General features: G+C 39.5%; 1 protein-coding gene across 1 annotated transcript in view; it reads right to left on the bottom strand.

Moving 5' to 3' along the window:
- Window positions 1–16891, bottom strand: part of man1a1 (mannosidase, alpha, class 1A, member 1) — a 162292-nt gene that overhangs the window by 91077 nt on the left and 54324 nt on the right. Inside the window, exon 3 of the mRNA XM_084377979.1 lies at window positions 3439–3554. Within this exon, the coding sequence (XP_084234105.1) occupies window positions 3439–3554 (116 nt within the window). The remainder of the gene's footprint in view (window positions 1–3438; window positions 3555–16891) is intronic.

The following is a 16891-nucleotide window of genomic DNA, read 5'->3' as shown; positions in this document are numbered from 1 at the left end:
ATTATTATTTGCATTGGACACACACACACACACACACACACACACACACACACACACACACACACACACACACACACACACACACACACACACACACACACACACAATTGAGCTTTAACTTCAGCAACCACATAAAAAAAATGACAATAATGAAACATGAGGAAAAAGAAAGGCAGGAAACTGATATTAATCACATCCTCCAACTTATCCATCCAGCAGTGTTTGAGGATGTGTGTGTATGTGTGTTTGTTCGCACTAAGAAGTATATAGTAATAGACTTGTGTATGGATTAGATGCATTTTTGGCTCTTTGCCTCTGGGTTTTATTGATGACATTGTGGAAGAGGAATCAGAGTCAATACACTCATTTCCTGTCCACACACACATTTGTTCAACTCCTGTGGCCATGTGTAACATCTCACTCATCAAATTGATTTTGATTTCAAGACATAGAAATTTTGCATTTCTTACATTGTTTATTTTATTATTATTATCATCATTATTATTATTTATGTTTTCAGGATATTCAGAGGAGTCACAGTGGCAGAAATGTGTTTTAATTGAAACATGTCAGACAAAAGGTTCGATACATTTGATGACACGCTAACTGCATTTGTCATCTATTGCCAGCACAGCCCAGCAATATCCACATTGCAAGAAGATGCAACTTTTTCATAAAGGTGTTACAATACAGCACTATAATGAAGTGCTGCAGTGCTTTGTTATGGACGCACTCTAGACATCATCATGATTTTAATAGTTTTTTCGGTGAAAATGACGCTGAGGATGCAAAAATGATCATTCCCTATGATCGTCAATCATATCGCAATGGCATCATCTGTCGAAAAAACTGCAACATGACTGTGTCTTTACCAAATCGTGCAGCCCTAACTGTATTGTAAATTACATCTAGTTTTATATTATGCCATTAAGAATACACTTACTACATAAAATATTAAAATGTAATTATGTTTACCATAATACACCATGATGAAACTCATCAACATGTCTTCATAATGCATAATGAGTACAAGTTAGTGACTGTCACTGGAGAAAAAAACAATTATCTTATCAACTCTGGGTCTCTGGACTAAAAATACAATGTAAATATATTTTCTTATGTTTAAAATATGTGTTCTAGTTGTTGCTGCTTTCAGTTAGCGTCTGTGTAAAACACACACACACACACACACACACACACACACACACACACACACACACACACACACCAATGACTCAGCTCACATAGGCGGATGGCTAAGTGCAGCAACATCAAGACCTTTTTCCATCTTAATCGTAAACAACATGCACATGCACACACACAGTATACGTATATATACTCTCTAACATCCTAGTGAAAGAAACCATAACTCATCTCCTGTATTACAGCTCCCTTACACTGACCTACATGTGGTGAGATTCAGTCAGACATCTCCCCGTTTGTCTTGTCACGTCTCTGTATAAACTTTATTTTACACTACTTCACACATTAGATCATGCACATGAAGACAAAGTGTTCACCTGAATCACAGCCAGTAAAGGTCCAAATAAAACCGCTAACATGACTTTCAGGCTTTCTCTGAAAAATGACATCAAGCAACCAATGTAATTATCTTGAAATAAAACATTTACGGGCCTTGGGGGTCTTGTGTTTAACCTTGGCGAGAAGCTTTTTAAAAACCTCACAAGTTTCTTAGGGTTAAAATGAGTACTAAACTGTCCTTCTATTGTTCACAGTGATGGCAGGATACTTTGACACAGCCTCGCCACATAACACACAGCAGACAACAAATTATGGATACTGAAGACAGATTTGTCTTTCATTTACTTTAACAGAATCTAGTAAACATTACCTCAGCTTGTAATACTTGCATCATTTAATATCGACGGTAAACATCCCACCCTGCTTCTCTTTCATCCAACAGTTTCCTGACAAGTGATGTTTTCCCTCCTCAAACTACATGCAAGTCAGAAGCAGATTATGTTTTCCCTCCTGTGCATCCGTCAGCAACATATTTTAAAATGTTACGGATTTGGATGAAACTCAGTAGCACAGGTGGTGATCTAGATTACCAATATTATATGTTACATTCAAGTGCTGGTGGGAAAGAATAAGATCAAAGATGTGACCAGCATCAATTTCACCTCCTATTTGGAGGACAATCATACCAAGATGATTAACTATAATCAATTGAGTTGAAGTCGAACTCACAGACCTTCTGTCATTTTTATTTAAACTTCTAGCTGCTAAATTATCTCTTTAATTTCACTTTCAGTTATTGAGATGTCAGTCACAGTGTTTCTTATCTGTCGCTGTCTTAGGCCCTGTTCAGACTTGGTATTAACATCCTTCCTGAATGATCTGAAGTACATGTACGAATGCCCCCAAGGCCCATTTAAGATCCTATCACTTGGACCACATTTAGAGGTGGTCTGGGCTGCGTGTGCCACAACAACAGGCAGAAAGGATTGCACACACACAGTCTATTTGCCATGTGGTTCACTGTGATGCAAATTATGTTTTTTTGCTCTCTTAACCTGCCAATGTTAGCAGATGTCTGTGAACACACTGTCTGTAAACATTGAACTAGTAACCGTAATATCTCCAGACTCCGTTGACAAAACCTGCAGTTTTGAGAATTGTTGATTGAGAAACTAAAAAAACGTTCCGAAACAGCTGCTGCAAATTTTAAATCATTGTGCCTTCTTGTAAATTCAGCATCAAATGGAATACCTTAAGTTCTTTCCTGAAATTTGTCAGTTTGCTGCAGCACCTCTGCACATGCCTGTTGTCTTCCTCGTCTAGTGTGTCTTGCCTGCCAACATTTAGCAGCTATTTGAACCATTTACAAACATGGCCCCAGATTCCCTTGAAAAATTGTGCAATTCTGTAAGTTGTTGAGGTAGGAGACACTTTATACACTTTGTGAAATAGTTAATGCAACCTCTAAATAATTTGTGCCTTTTTGTTAATTCAGTATTGAGTGCAATACATTAAGTTGTTCCTGTCGCTGTAAAAGGGGACAGTTTCCCTGCGACAATTAGCAGCTGTTTAAACACAAAGTATCAACTGATTTCACCATTAATACTACATTTAAGAAGAACTACATTTTAATGATGAGATTTTACAACCACAGCAAACAGTGACCAAAACAGATGCTTCTTTGTCATCAGTCCCCAGACTCCCTTGAAAACAATGCACAATTTTGTAAGTTACTGATTGAGGAGAAACTTTATAATTTAATCTACCTTTTACTTAATTATTCGGGCCTTCTTGTGAACTCTTGTGGATAAAGGCTGGTCTTTCAAGACGCCTTTCGACCATTGGGATCAATAATTCAAGCCTCCATTGAATGCATCATTGTATATGGCAGTGGGTCGAGGCTTTTGCGAAATTAATCTAGCTGATCATTACAAGGTCACTCACGCACGTCCTTACCACATTAAAGTCGAGGTTCTTCTCTACCCAGCCAGTTGCAGCATCGAACTCTTCAAACATTTCCATGATATAGAGGGTATCCAGAGCATCCACTATTGTGGCTCCCTTTATGCTGCCTGCAAGAGAGACAGATTGAAAGATTAGGAATAAATAACAGAATTTGGCACGTTCTCAATGCACATTCTTCAAGGTTTTTGTGTCTTCACAAAATGTGTTTTGCATAACATCTGTCTGCTTAAAAAAACAGAAACACTGGGAAGGAAGCTGAATATAAAAGCCTCAGGTTTAACTTTTCCCAAATGAGCAAAAACTCATCTAAATGTTAAAAGCGTGTTACTCAGTGTACCATTCCTTTTATCAGTATGAATGACAACAGGTGTTAGCAGCAGCCTCACTTAAAAAAGCACTGAATAAACAGCAGAAGTTAAAAGTTCTGTTCAGAGGTTGAATTAATTATTTTGCACGACAGATGGTGAGAAGCAGCGATTATCGGCACTGATGAAACGTCGGGAGTATTGCTCATCTCTAGTGATTAGCCTCATAGCAGGAGGGAAGACACACAAACCATCATTTCACCACTGTCATTACCCAAACCCCCCCGACGAATCAAACTCCACTCGAACACCTTAGTCTGTGTATGTGCCAGGGAGCTCAAAAAATTCATTAAGCGTGCCGCGCTGAGCCCTCAGCAAAGCTTTTAGTCCTAACATACTTGTTACAAACACAAGATCCCATCTGTCGGAGCTATCTGACCACTTAAAGACAGAAAAAGGGGGAAAAAAAGGAAATGGAAGATGGGGAAGTGGAGAAAGTAACAAGACAATCAGTCAGAGACAGAGAGAAAGAGAAAGAGAGAGAGCGCAGATATGAAAAACATTAATACATCAGTGCATCTGGACCGACCTACACAGAGAAGGGCAACGTGGAAAGAAAAACAGTTGAGAGAAAAAAAACGTAGAAATAGTAAGAAGGATAGAAAAACAGACCAAGTCAGGAGAGAAAAAAGTTTGAAAATGATGTGCAAGAGTCAAGATGAAAGCCAAAAAGCTGCTGGTTTGTTATTGTGTGAATCTGTGGGTTTATATCCCTCTGTAAGCTGTGGGAGGATGTAAAGGCAGCTAAAAGCTTTCCATTAGACACAATGCTGAATCATCAGCTAGAGGTGCTGGCTACTGCTGTCCATCAGTACTGTGCTCAGTGCTGTGTGGGGAAATTATTATTATTCCTCTAAAATCACCACTGTGAGACGGCAACTAGGTCAACTGTTACTAGCTGTGGAGCAGATTCTCATTACAAAGCCATAGATACAAAAGCTATTTCAGAATAATGCTGCTGTTATACCATAATTATTATTTACATTTTACATTTGTGAAAAAGGGGACACTGAACCTATATAGGAAAGGTGGGAATTTAAGGAGGAGCTCCACTTTGCTTTTCCGGACAAGATTTGAAGGTCAATACCACTCTTCAAACTGTGTTAAATAGGGTTCTTGAAGAGTCGTTCTAGTGCAGTAGTATAAAGAGCAGGAAAAGTTTGAGTCGAGGGCAGTCAGGGTGGTTGAATGGGTCAAACACTGGACTTTACCTCTGTAGAACAGGCTTTGCAACCTGTTTCTGACCAAGAGTCAAGAGTGATTTGTTTTTAGGTTATGTTACCAGAGTAAGTTAACGTACGTAAAAGATGTAACTTAATTTATGTGAATGACTTATTATGTCTCTTATGTTCTCTCTATGTTATTTTAACCCAAAGCATGATCTTTCCTAAACCTAACCAAGTAGTTTTGGAGCCTTAGCATAAACAAGTAGTTTTGGTGCCTAAACCCAACCAAGTAGTTTCCGGGTCTAAACCTAACCAAGTAGTTCTGGCACCTAAACCTAACCAAGTAGTGTTGGGCCTCAACCTAACCAAATAGCTCTGGCCCCTTAACCTAACCAAGTAGTTTCCGCATCTAAACTTAACCAAGTAGTGCTGGGGCCTAAACTTAATCACGTAGTTCTGGTGCCTAAACCTAACCAAGTAGATTTTGTGCCTGAACCTAACCAAACCACAACTGCTTGACAACATTAATCCAAAAGTATTGATAACTTCACCGTGGAGCCCTTCACATGCAAAACTACACTAGAGGGCTGGTTAGAGCATCATAGTTTCAAGCTGGAGGCCACTGACCAGCTGCCGTATTTGACAAGCTGGAAGTGAGAATATGTTGGCTTTGTAAATCTCTTTTGGAAGAAGAAAGTAGGAATTTCAGATGTTATTGATATTAAAATGTGGCATTTGCATTCTACAATTAATGTGTAATAAATCATATTGCATCATACAGAAGTGTACCAAACATCCAAGTTGTCCAAGTCAAATATAATACATTTATTTATAGAGCCCCAAAACACAAATCACATTGCCTCAGTGGGCTTTACAATCTGTGAAGTGAACAACACCCTCGGCCTTTTGACCCTCAATTTGAGTTACACCCTTTTCACGGCTCACAACATCATGCAGTTATCTGTCTTCTGATAATAATTTGAATGATTTGTCAAGCCTAGAGCCATGTTACAGCGAGAGAGATCATGTGAGTGGAAGTGTCAGCAGATCCAGTTATTGTTGTAGTCTCTTGTCCTTCCTGTTTTGCACTCATCTCACATTTTTGCTCCATTGAAACCTCCTGAGCGACAAAGAGAGGACAAGACACTTTTCTCCTGTCCATTGTCTTGTCACTGTGCTTCCTTCCCCTTCACTGCTCTTCCTGTGCCTGAGTGTGACGTGTGTGTGTGTGTGTGTGTGTGTGTGTGTGTGTGTGTGTGTGATGTGAGAGGTACAGATGGTTGAACAGTGACCAGAATACTAATACTAAATATTAGAAGAAAAAAGTTAGAGAGGAAAAGTGTTTTTTTTGCAAATTCAAAGTATATCGGTTTATCTTTGAAGGAAAATATTTCACATTCACTTATTTATGATATACTGTGTCTTAACAGTTTTTAAATTTCTAAACAAAGTGCTGACGAGACAGAGGTCTGGTTAAAAACAGTTATTTGTCTATTTGTCTTATTTGTCTAGAGTTCAATCTTTAAAAGTCTGTCGCAGTGTTCTGCTTGTTGAAACCTTGACACTCATTTGATTCAATAGAAGCAACATGAGACAACACAGTTTTAGTAGAGATTATGTCATTATTTTATATCTAAGGATGGGAATTGCATAATTCCACCAATCTCTATGTGCTTGTCAAGCACAAATGGTAAATGTATAGGTTGTCCCACCCCGACAAGTTTAACGGGACAAGTGAGAAAGATATCACCCCAGCACACTGTCCTGAGATGAAGTCTAATCAATCCCACCAAGAAGTTGCAATGTTGTGATTGCCAATCCCTGTGAATTCTGCATGACTGTTGTGGTGATGGGAGTAAAAATGAATGGTCGTGCAGAATTCACAGGGAGAGGCAACCGCAACATCGCAACTTCCTGGAGGGATTGCCTGATTGCAAAATCAGTGCAAATATCTGTGCAGTTGGACTGTGTTTATGTTGTGTTGTAAGGTTTTATTTCCTTTTGTCTGTGGTGAAAACCTGACATCTGTGCATAAAGATCACACTCAAAGATTGAGACAAAATGGGAAGTTATGTTTTTTGTCTGCTATTAGAAAAAAATTGAGAACAACTGTTCAAACTGAACATGAAGAAAAAGGGACATCATGTTGTCTGAGGCAAAAATAATGTGTTGAACAATTGGTCAGTTGTTTAAAAGAAAATTAATTATCAACTACTTCAGTAATTTTTCGAGCAAAACACCAAACATTGGCTGGTTCCAGTTCATCAATTAAAGGATTTGATAATTTCCTCTGTCATAAATGGCAACAAATCTAATATTTTTGTCGGTTGGACAAAACAAGCAAATTTAGAAGGGGCACCTTGGGCTCTGGAAAAACGGTAATTGTCATTTTCCACAATTTATTGGAATAAACAGAATCAAGAAACAGATTTATCAATAATAAAAACAATTGTCAGTTTCTTGACAATTAAGTTATTGCACTAAATATTAAGACTGCTCGTCTTTTCATGAAGTAGACAGATTACACTGATCACAGATTGAGACTTTCATCGAAAAGATCTCTGATGTTTGTGAGACAGCTTGTCGAGCACCATGGTGGCAGAGGGCACCAATAAATCTGCTAAAATCAGCTTGTTACCGGATCCAGGATTTGTGTCAGTGTCCAGATGGGAAGACTCTAAAAACTGGTCCTTGAGGTTGTGAGAGCAAAGTCAGACGATCTTGGAGGTGATGCATGTGCTGCTGAGGATTTTGTCTCTGATTGCAACTGTGAATATGGTGAAGTAGCAGATGGCTAAGCAGAGGGCAGTGTCTATGATGCTTCTGAAAAACACAAGTGGTAGCGGAGGAGGACAGAGTCTGATGCCTCTATTAAAACGAATAGTAGGGGAGGACAGGCCTTCTATTTGCTGGTGGCGGTTGGCTTGTCACATAGGGAGTTAAAAGGTACTCCCAGTGTCTTTGTTTTGTTGTTGTTGCAACCAGTTTGAGTGCACCATTGGAAGAAATGTAAGTAAATCGCTTCTTTTTGCAGCAATTTGGTTTTTTTTTTTAGAGCTGCAATCAATTAGTCCGCCTAAAGAAAAACAACTGGCAACTGTTTTGATAATTGATAATCATTTCAGTCATTTTTCAAAGAAAAATGTCAAACATTTGCTGGTTCCAGCATCTTAAATGTAAGAATTTGCTGCTTTACTTTGTCATTTCTGTAAATGGAGAGTCTTTGGGTTTAGGACTAAAACAATTGGGACAAAACACATCACGTGAAGATGTCACTCTGGTACTATGATTATGATTTTTTTAATTTTTTTTGACATTTTAGAGATTAAATAATTACTCATTTAATCCCGTAAATAACTGGCAGATAAATCTATAATGAAAATAATCATGGGCAGCCTTATTTGGCAGAGGAGGTTATGTTTTCACCCATCGGTTGGTTGGTTGGTTGGTTGGTTGCTGGGCAGGATTACACAAAAACTACTGAACAGATTTCCACGAAACTTGGATGAAGGATGGGTCTCGGCCCAGAATAGACCTTATTTACTTGGTGCAAATCCGGATAAAGGGAGTTTATTCTCCCTCTCTACATTGTGAAATAGGCCATTTTTCGACACATTGGTTAATTTCTCAGGGAATAATGTTTAGGTGGCTGGTATTTGGCATTTAATTAGATTAGACCCAAATAATAATCTGGCGGATTTAAATATGTTTTATTTGATATTGGAATAGGCTCTATTGAATTATAGAGGACTTTTGGTGTAGGTATGTGGCTCTACTGAGTGTCATTCTAGTTTTTATTTTATTCATATTTTTTTTGCCTGACTTCACAATAGTGTTGCATGTCAGAGGTGAAGCCTATGAATGCCTGAGATTCTTCAAAGATGGTTAAATGACGGAAAGTAGAGTTTGACAAAAAATAAGGGTTGTATGCTGTGTGGTGCTCGACCTTTTGGACACACACACTATAAAGTAGAACATGGGAGAGTGAGAAATGGAGGAAAGATGAAAAATGAAAGAGCTGGTGTCCTCGGAACAGAAGGCAAGAATCATTACCTTTCTGTTCCCAGACAAAGAATAAGGACAGATGGGAGAGGGATGGCAGACAAAAATGGGAGAGTGGAGGTCCAAACGTCGTTAACGAACAGTATCAGTCTCTGGAAACACAATTCATCCAGTTCTCTTCCTACATCACTCGTCTTCTAATGAGGTATCCATCAATCTTTTCTGCTTTTTCAGTTCTCTCTTTTCAGTATTTCTATCCTCTCTCCTGCCTCTTTTCTTTATCTTTTTTTTTCCTTTGATTGTTTACCATCTTGCTTCCTTCCATCATCGGGCACTGCTCTCCCTCCTCAGACAGAAAATGAGCAGGGGAGTGATGGATGAATTAAAAGAGAAAGCACAACATTTTGCAGGCTACATTCATTATCTGCATAGGCAAATATCCTAACTTGAAACTGAACACCCACACAAACACACACTCCTACCTGATATATCCTATGGAAGATCATGTATTAAGTTTGGTAAGTATTAGTTGGTATAGAACAAGCGCGGTATCAATAATAATGCTAACTTAATGCATTCCTTCCTACACTGCAGTGTGTTTGACTGTGTGTGAGGCAGGAGAGTGATGCATTGTTTGGTTATTCAGAACAAAATAACCTTCACTTCACGCAATCAGGCGGCAAAGACAGAGCTGTAATCTGTGATGCTGTGATGTGGGAGTGCGCATGAGTGATTGAGAGCGAATGACAAATGCGATGTTGTTTTTTCTATTGCGCACACACACACACAAACACACTACTGATTGTGTTGTGGGAGGTCAAAGTGTCAAGATGACTTTAGTTTTTGGCTGAAGAGTATACATTACTTTTTAATCTTTAGACAGGAGGTAGAATAACAGTTTAACTGTGTGTGTTCCAGTGACAAAACAGGGATTAAGCAATACATCTCCAATAATCCTCTTTGAATCTGTTCTCCAACTGTATTTGTTTAAATGTGCTTTTAGTACATTTAAATCTATGTTCAGTATCTTCTATTGTTGCTTTACACACCCTGCATACATGCAGGTTTAACAGTGATGGTTATAAATATATCAGTGGATCCCCAGGATGCTAAAATGACTACTTTTGTTTATGTTAACAGCTCCAGAAAAAGTTAGTACGTGGACCTTCCAATTCTTCTGCCCCCACTATGAGTGTAGGTGCTCAGCTCAACACACTTCTAATAAAGCTTGTAGTTTTTAGTGGAGACAATTTGGGAAACTGCAAAAATAGTATTGGACAAAAAAAAAATATAGATAATAGAGTTGGCTTGGTGCAACTACCTCCCCCGAGAGTATCACCGATGAAAGAACAATATTAAGTTCTCATAGGAAGTGCAACAGAGGAATTAATCTAGCAAACACAAACGAGGAAAGTCCATGTAAAAGTAAAAAGAGTTTAACAGTAGCTTCATTCAACAGTTATGGGCCTGTGACCTCTGTTGACACACATGCAGGCTGTCTTTAAGTGCAAGAGTAAGTGACACATACATGTTAAAGAATCTACAAATGAAATTTCATGTGTGTACATGAATATTTACATCTCTAATTACTACTGAATGTGACTTTGATGAGAATGTGTATTTTCATTGTGCTGCCAAAGTCTTTACCACATAAATGTTTGTAGAAGCATGTTATGTGAAGGACAGAAGTAGAGTCTCAAATATTGACAGCATTGATGTTAATTAGGCTGACTTGGGAACAAACTAATAACCCCACAAAATCAACACCACTCGGTGTTTAACACAAAGAGATAAGGGATTAGGGCTGCCGATCCAGGACAAGCCTTGTGCACGCCAAAATCAACAACATCCTTTTTCCTACTCTGGTAAAGACAAAGAAGAAGTTCTACTATACACCAACAAATTAACTGAAAAAATTACAAGATTGTTTATTGTAGTAATAGTTTCCTTGATGATCCCCTGTTGATTTTCTTGCCGGTTTCCACTCCTTGCACCCAGGGGGCTGAGCCAGCAAATAGGACTGCTAATTAGCTGATAGCAGCTACATTTAGCAGCAGGTAGCGTTCACTTTAGCCTCCTTCATTCTCTGAGGTGTTCATTGGGAGGCTGCTGGTTAGCAGCCGTTGGCAGTTACTTTAGCACAAGTTATCTGTCCAGAGTTAAGGCAGAGCAGCGGAGTACAGAGTACAGCACCAATTTAAAGAATAAAGTTATTAAGGTGTGTTCTGTGACTCCTGGTCCAGAGAAAGACTTGGCTCTGGTGACGCTGTTCTTTTTATAAATTCATGGCAGCGGGCGTTTAATGGACACAAAATTAGTATACGCCACTGAGTGCAGGGTGAGTCATAAACAATTTTTCTTACCATTTTCTAGGATGTTACAAACTCTAAAATACCATTAAAAATACCTAAAAAAACACTTTTCTCCCATTGTTTGGTTTCAAAAAACACTTCAAACATCAATTTTGATTTCATGGAAACTGTAATGTATTTACAGTAAATTTAATAAAAATGTTCACAAAAAGAGGCTGCTTCAGGACACAATTACGTTAATTTTACATTAGCGACACATTAGCAGACAGCTACTATAGTGGCAAGCTTGATTAGGAGTAAACTGATCAGAGAAAATCATGGATGTAATGTCAATTAAACGTCATTACATATCAATGCTGCCATCAGGAGGATATTACATTAATTCTAGAGCCCATAAAGTCATAAACCCCTACATTTATTTTTAAAGCCTTTATTGGATCATGTTTCATGTATATGCACTCAGTGTGCTTACGACAAACTTTTCAAGTCAAGCAAATTGTTATCATATTTTGGTAAGTAATGTAATGTAATATCTAGATATGTGATATGAGTTTCTTTGCTTTGGGAAGAAGAGGCAAAGAACAGTAAATGTCATGTGGATTACATCACCCACACAATGTGAACACAAAGCGTGACCTCCGCAGTCAGCTGAGCCCTCCAGCTCTGGGTCACGCTGAGCTCCTTGGTGGGGTTTTTGCATCTCCCTTTCACTGTTATTCAGAGCTCCCAGCTGTACACAACTCAACCTGAGCACAGAGCCATGGACTATGTCACAGCAGCCGGGTGAAGCAAAGCTCTGCTCCCACAATAAAGTCAGCCCTACAACTATAGGTCACATGAATTGTGACTCAATCTGTGGTGCCCTTTAGCCTGAAGCTTTCTACTCCCCTCTGTCAGCCAGCATCACACTTTAAATTGCATCCGAAAACACTGAGTGTTCATTTTGTGTGACTGGCTGATAAATTAATCTACCTTTGTCCTTTTCCTTGCTCATGTTTGTTCTCTCTTTCCTTATCTTTTCTACTTCATGAGACTATCTTCCTCAAACCTTTGCATCTTAAATTAACTCAAGACTCAAAAACATAACATCTGTGTTAGCTTCTCCAACAAGCTAGTATTAATTTTAGCTTCTCCAGCAGGCTAATATCACTGTTAGCTTATCAAACAAGTTTACATCCCCGTTAGCTTCTTGAACATTTTTACATCATTGTTAGCTTCTTGAACAGGTTTGCATCAGAGTTAGCTTCTTGAACAGGTTTATATCAGTGTTAGCTTCTCGAAAAGGCTAACATTTTTCTTAGCTTCATTAACTAACCAACATCTGTGTTAGCTTCTCCAACAGGCTAACATCAGTATTAGTTTCTCAAACAGGCTAACATTATTTTAGCTTCTCCAACAGGCTCACATCAGTGTTAGCTTCTCCACCAGGCTAACAAGGATGTTAGCTTAGCTTCTCCAGTTGTGGATCGAGTATCATTTCAATCATAATATTTGAGTGTTCATGTTGTTTCCCATCTTCCTTGTCATTGGTATACAACTGGAGCTGCCATTTTGAATTAAGGACAGGCTCTTTGCCATCCTAACTTGCAAAATTCTTTAGTTATGACAGTTTGTAAATGTTAAATTCCTATCCTAAGATAAGAAACCTTTTTTTCTTAAATACAGTTTGGAGATGGTTCTGTAACACCAAAAATCCTATATATCCCCCACAGTTAACGGAAATCTGATAGGATTCCACACTTGATAACTTTCTGTAACGAGCCCCCTGTTTCCAAGATGATGAAATGACTGGATTTATTAAGCTCCACAGCAAAACTCAAACTCTCCTTTGCCTCTTTCTAACACCACACGAATTAAAGTGAAGATAAACTTCAACTTGGCAACATCAACCAAACAACTGTGAAATGCAAATATTTGTATGAGAACACTCAAAAAAGAGGTCAGCATAAATATTTATCTACCGCCCATCATCTTTTGAGTGCTCCTCCTTAGTCTACCACCAGTGTTACACCATATTCTTTGACCTGAAGCAGTGGAATAACAATTTCACCTTCAAGAAACATGAAGTGCATCGTGCATGCAAAAAAAATCTATGACTTATAAAAGTTGATATGTTCTGAATGATAAAGAATAAAAATCATTTCCACTGTTTAGCTTTTGCTGTGGTGAAAAACACTCTTTCAGTGCATGGTCTTTCTAGAAGATACTAGGTAAAATGAAAACAGTTCATATATTTTTTCACCAAGAGATCCTAGTATTATAACAACTGACTCACTGACGGATGAATAATGTTAGAAATGTTCACTCCACAAAGTCACGAAGCTTGATCTTCATGAATGAATGAAACGCTGCACCAATCGCTCCAAGAACAAAGATTAGCGTCCTATTACCATGGAAAAGGACTGATTCGGTTAAGTGACAGGACACGCTGGAAGTCACGGCCATAATAAGTGCAAGGTGGATTGAATTTCTGGTTCAGTTAAGGCCACCTTACAAAACAACATATCTAAGCTTTCTGGTGGCCAAGTGGTAAAGACGCAAATGTAAAGGAGAGTGGTTCAATTCTGGCCAGGGACGTTTGTTGAATATCATCTCCCACTCCCTCTCTTCCCATGTTTCCTGTCCTCTTCTCCTACCTGATACAAATAAAAAATAGACAGGGCTGTAAACATAACCTCTTCCCCGCTTTACTAGAGATAAATGAGTATTGGCACTACACACTGACTCAGCAGCTTTAGCTCCAAAATAGCAGCCTCAGCCTTCAAAAGAGTGACAGCAGTCAAAGTGTCATTGATATTAAAAAAACTGAAGGCTGCTCTCATCTTAAAAACATGGTTTCTCCTCAGCTCACTGCCTCTCCCTCTCAGCTCAGGATAGAAAAGGTTCCCAGTGTGTCCCATACCGCAAAGTTGACTCAATGCAAACTCCAGGTTTAATCCGTAATCCTACAATTTGATCCAGATCTCAACACCCTCAGCCCGGCTGGTGATCCCATTTAGCCCCAACTACCCACCTCTACGTCGAGTCCACACACAGTATTTTCTGCGAGGTCACAGAGGGGAGGTGAGGAAAAGTGATGGGTAAGCCTTTGGCTAATCGCGTTATCGTAGGCAGAACGCACGAACATACACATACACATTCCCAAAGTGTATTAACCTCTTGGCTTCTGCTGCCAGATACCCAAGCATCAACACTTTTTGTCAAGGTTACAGTGAAAGGCATTACCACGCTTCACTTGTGTGTGTGGAAAAACTGACAGCAGGATTTTAAGCAGAGCTGTGATAATACACCAAACGCAGGATAGAAAGAGGCGGACTGCCGATAGGAAAATATTTCGGGAGCATTTAGGTGTTAATTTTGTTTGGCTGCTTCGTTAATTCAGCCGTGGGAACTTTCAGGGACCATGGAGACTTCGAAGAGTGTGCATGAGTGTGTTTAAGGTGTGTGTGTGTGTTCATCAGGAGGATGGGCGGTGCTGCTGCAGTGTGTTGTTGTAGGCCGGGCGAGCAGGTGTATTGTTCAACGCGTATGAGTGTGTAATTAATTAATGTGGATGCAGACTCAAGGTTCTATAACGAAGGCTCAGGAGATGAGCACGAATAACACACTGTTGCAAGGTGTGTGTGTGTGTGTGTGTGTGTGTGTGTGTTCATGTGATGGATATCCCCATTTCTGCTGCTGCAGTGCTCCCCTGTCTGTGTTCCACCCACCTCTGTGCAGAGCGAGATCTACATCATTTCAGACACAACCAAACACAACCCCTTGCCTTCCCTCCTCTTACACACACACACACACACACACACACACACACACACACACACACACACACACACACACACACACACACACACACACACACACACACACACACACACACACACACACACACACACACACACACACACACACACACACACACACACACAACATGAAAACCTGAGGGAAGGCCAGAGCAGAATTACTCCATCCATTTCAATTACAGAGATTGAATATCTGATTCAGACACACAGACACAATTCTGTGTGGGAGCTGAGGCTGCAGCCCAGGACTCAATGTCAAATTATATAACCAAGTAAATGACTTGTCTGGAAATAGAAAGACACCAAAAACATTAGCCTCCTTGACTGGTGGGCGATAACAATATTTTTTAGCCCTGCTAGCGAGTGACAGAGCTGTGCTCCGAGGCTGGCAGGATACAGGAAAGTGGAAAACAAAATTTGCTTTGACACAATGATGGGGTTGTGACCCGGAAGACACACTGCATTTGGCTTTGATGGCTGCAGGACACACATGGAAGGGGCCAGGCGGTATGATCGAACATTCATTCACCATCCTGCACGACACTGACGCATATGCTGGGGCGAAAATGTTCAAGAGTTCAGCTAGTTTTACTATTCTCTTATGATATGTGGATATTTCTTTTCCAACTATGACTCACAACATCCTCCAACTGGAGTGGATATCATTTTGATCTTTGCCCTCGACTCTAGAGTTAATGAGTCTTGAACTGTTGAATCTGCTGTTCAAAAAAGAACTTCATTCTATGACCTGAAAAAGTTGAGTGAATAACACATTACAGGCAAACGTATAACAGAGATTATCTTTTAACCAGGGCTGCACAACTAATCCACATATTTGTGTATATTGATGTTACCGTTTAGAATTTACTTTAAACTCCCATCATCAGAGAAGGGGGTCTGATCATCTCTCACATCCCTGCCCGGCGAGCAACTACATAAATCCTTGCACTAGGTTTAATAGCGTCTTTGTCTCTGCACGCGTCTGTAACTTAAGCCTTAAAGTTAGCCGACTATAGTGAGGAAGCTAAGCTGAGCTACCCTCGAGAGAAACCCACCAAGAGCAGCCAGCAGAAAACAAACACCACTGCCAACGATATAACCGAGCGTCTTGGGTTCACTTACCTTGCCGGGTTATTATAAGGAAATAATAAAGAGGACATGGAGACATAACTTAAGTGCATTTTGCAGCAACAAACTTCTTATCTGTCCCACATGTCACAAACTCCAGCAACTCTTGTCATACGACAACTCTGAGGGAACACTACCTTTTTTGTGCTCTCTGGTAGGGGCAGTTTAAATCACAATGTTACGATAATGTAGGATCATCTCCCCTAAATCTTACAGATCGTTTTTTTTTATTTAGGTAATATATTCAATGGACTGGCTCCTTATCTTTAGGATCTTTAAAGGTCTTTATTGTCTTTTAGCTGAAGCACAATAGAGATCTGCCATTGCTCCTGTTATTCTCCCTCGACATCTGGACCTGCCTAACTCTCTGCATGTCCAAGAGTCGTTTTTCTGATTTTAAAATTAGCCGTGACTTGACTGTACACTGCAGAATTTCTTCTGAAAAACCATCTGGAAGTATGAAAGTCCCTTTTTGCAATGAGGATCATGTTCTTTGCTGCATCCACATGATTGTTGTGAGTTGCCGGTTAAAGCAAAAACAACTGAAACAGAAAATATAGCTGTATTACTGCTTCCATTACAACTTGGAGATAAAGAGAAGAGAAAGAGAAATGCCGCCACAATGCTGACTTGCAGCTCAGTTTCTTCATTCTTTTAAGCTAAAACCCTTC

Source organism: Pagrus pagrus (genome assembly GCF_965226575.1).
Source record: "Pagrus pagrus genome assembly, chromosome: 16".
Classification (NCBI taxonomy): Eukaryota; Metazoa; Chordata; class Actinopteri; order Spariformes; family Sparidae; genus Pagrus; species Pagrus pagrus.
Note: the sequence above shows the minus strand (reverse complement) of the source record. Positions and strands in the feature narration are given on the sequence as shown.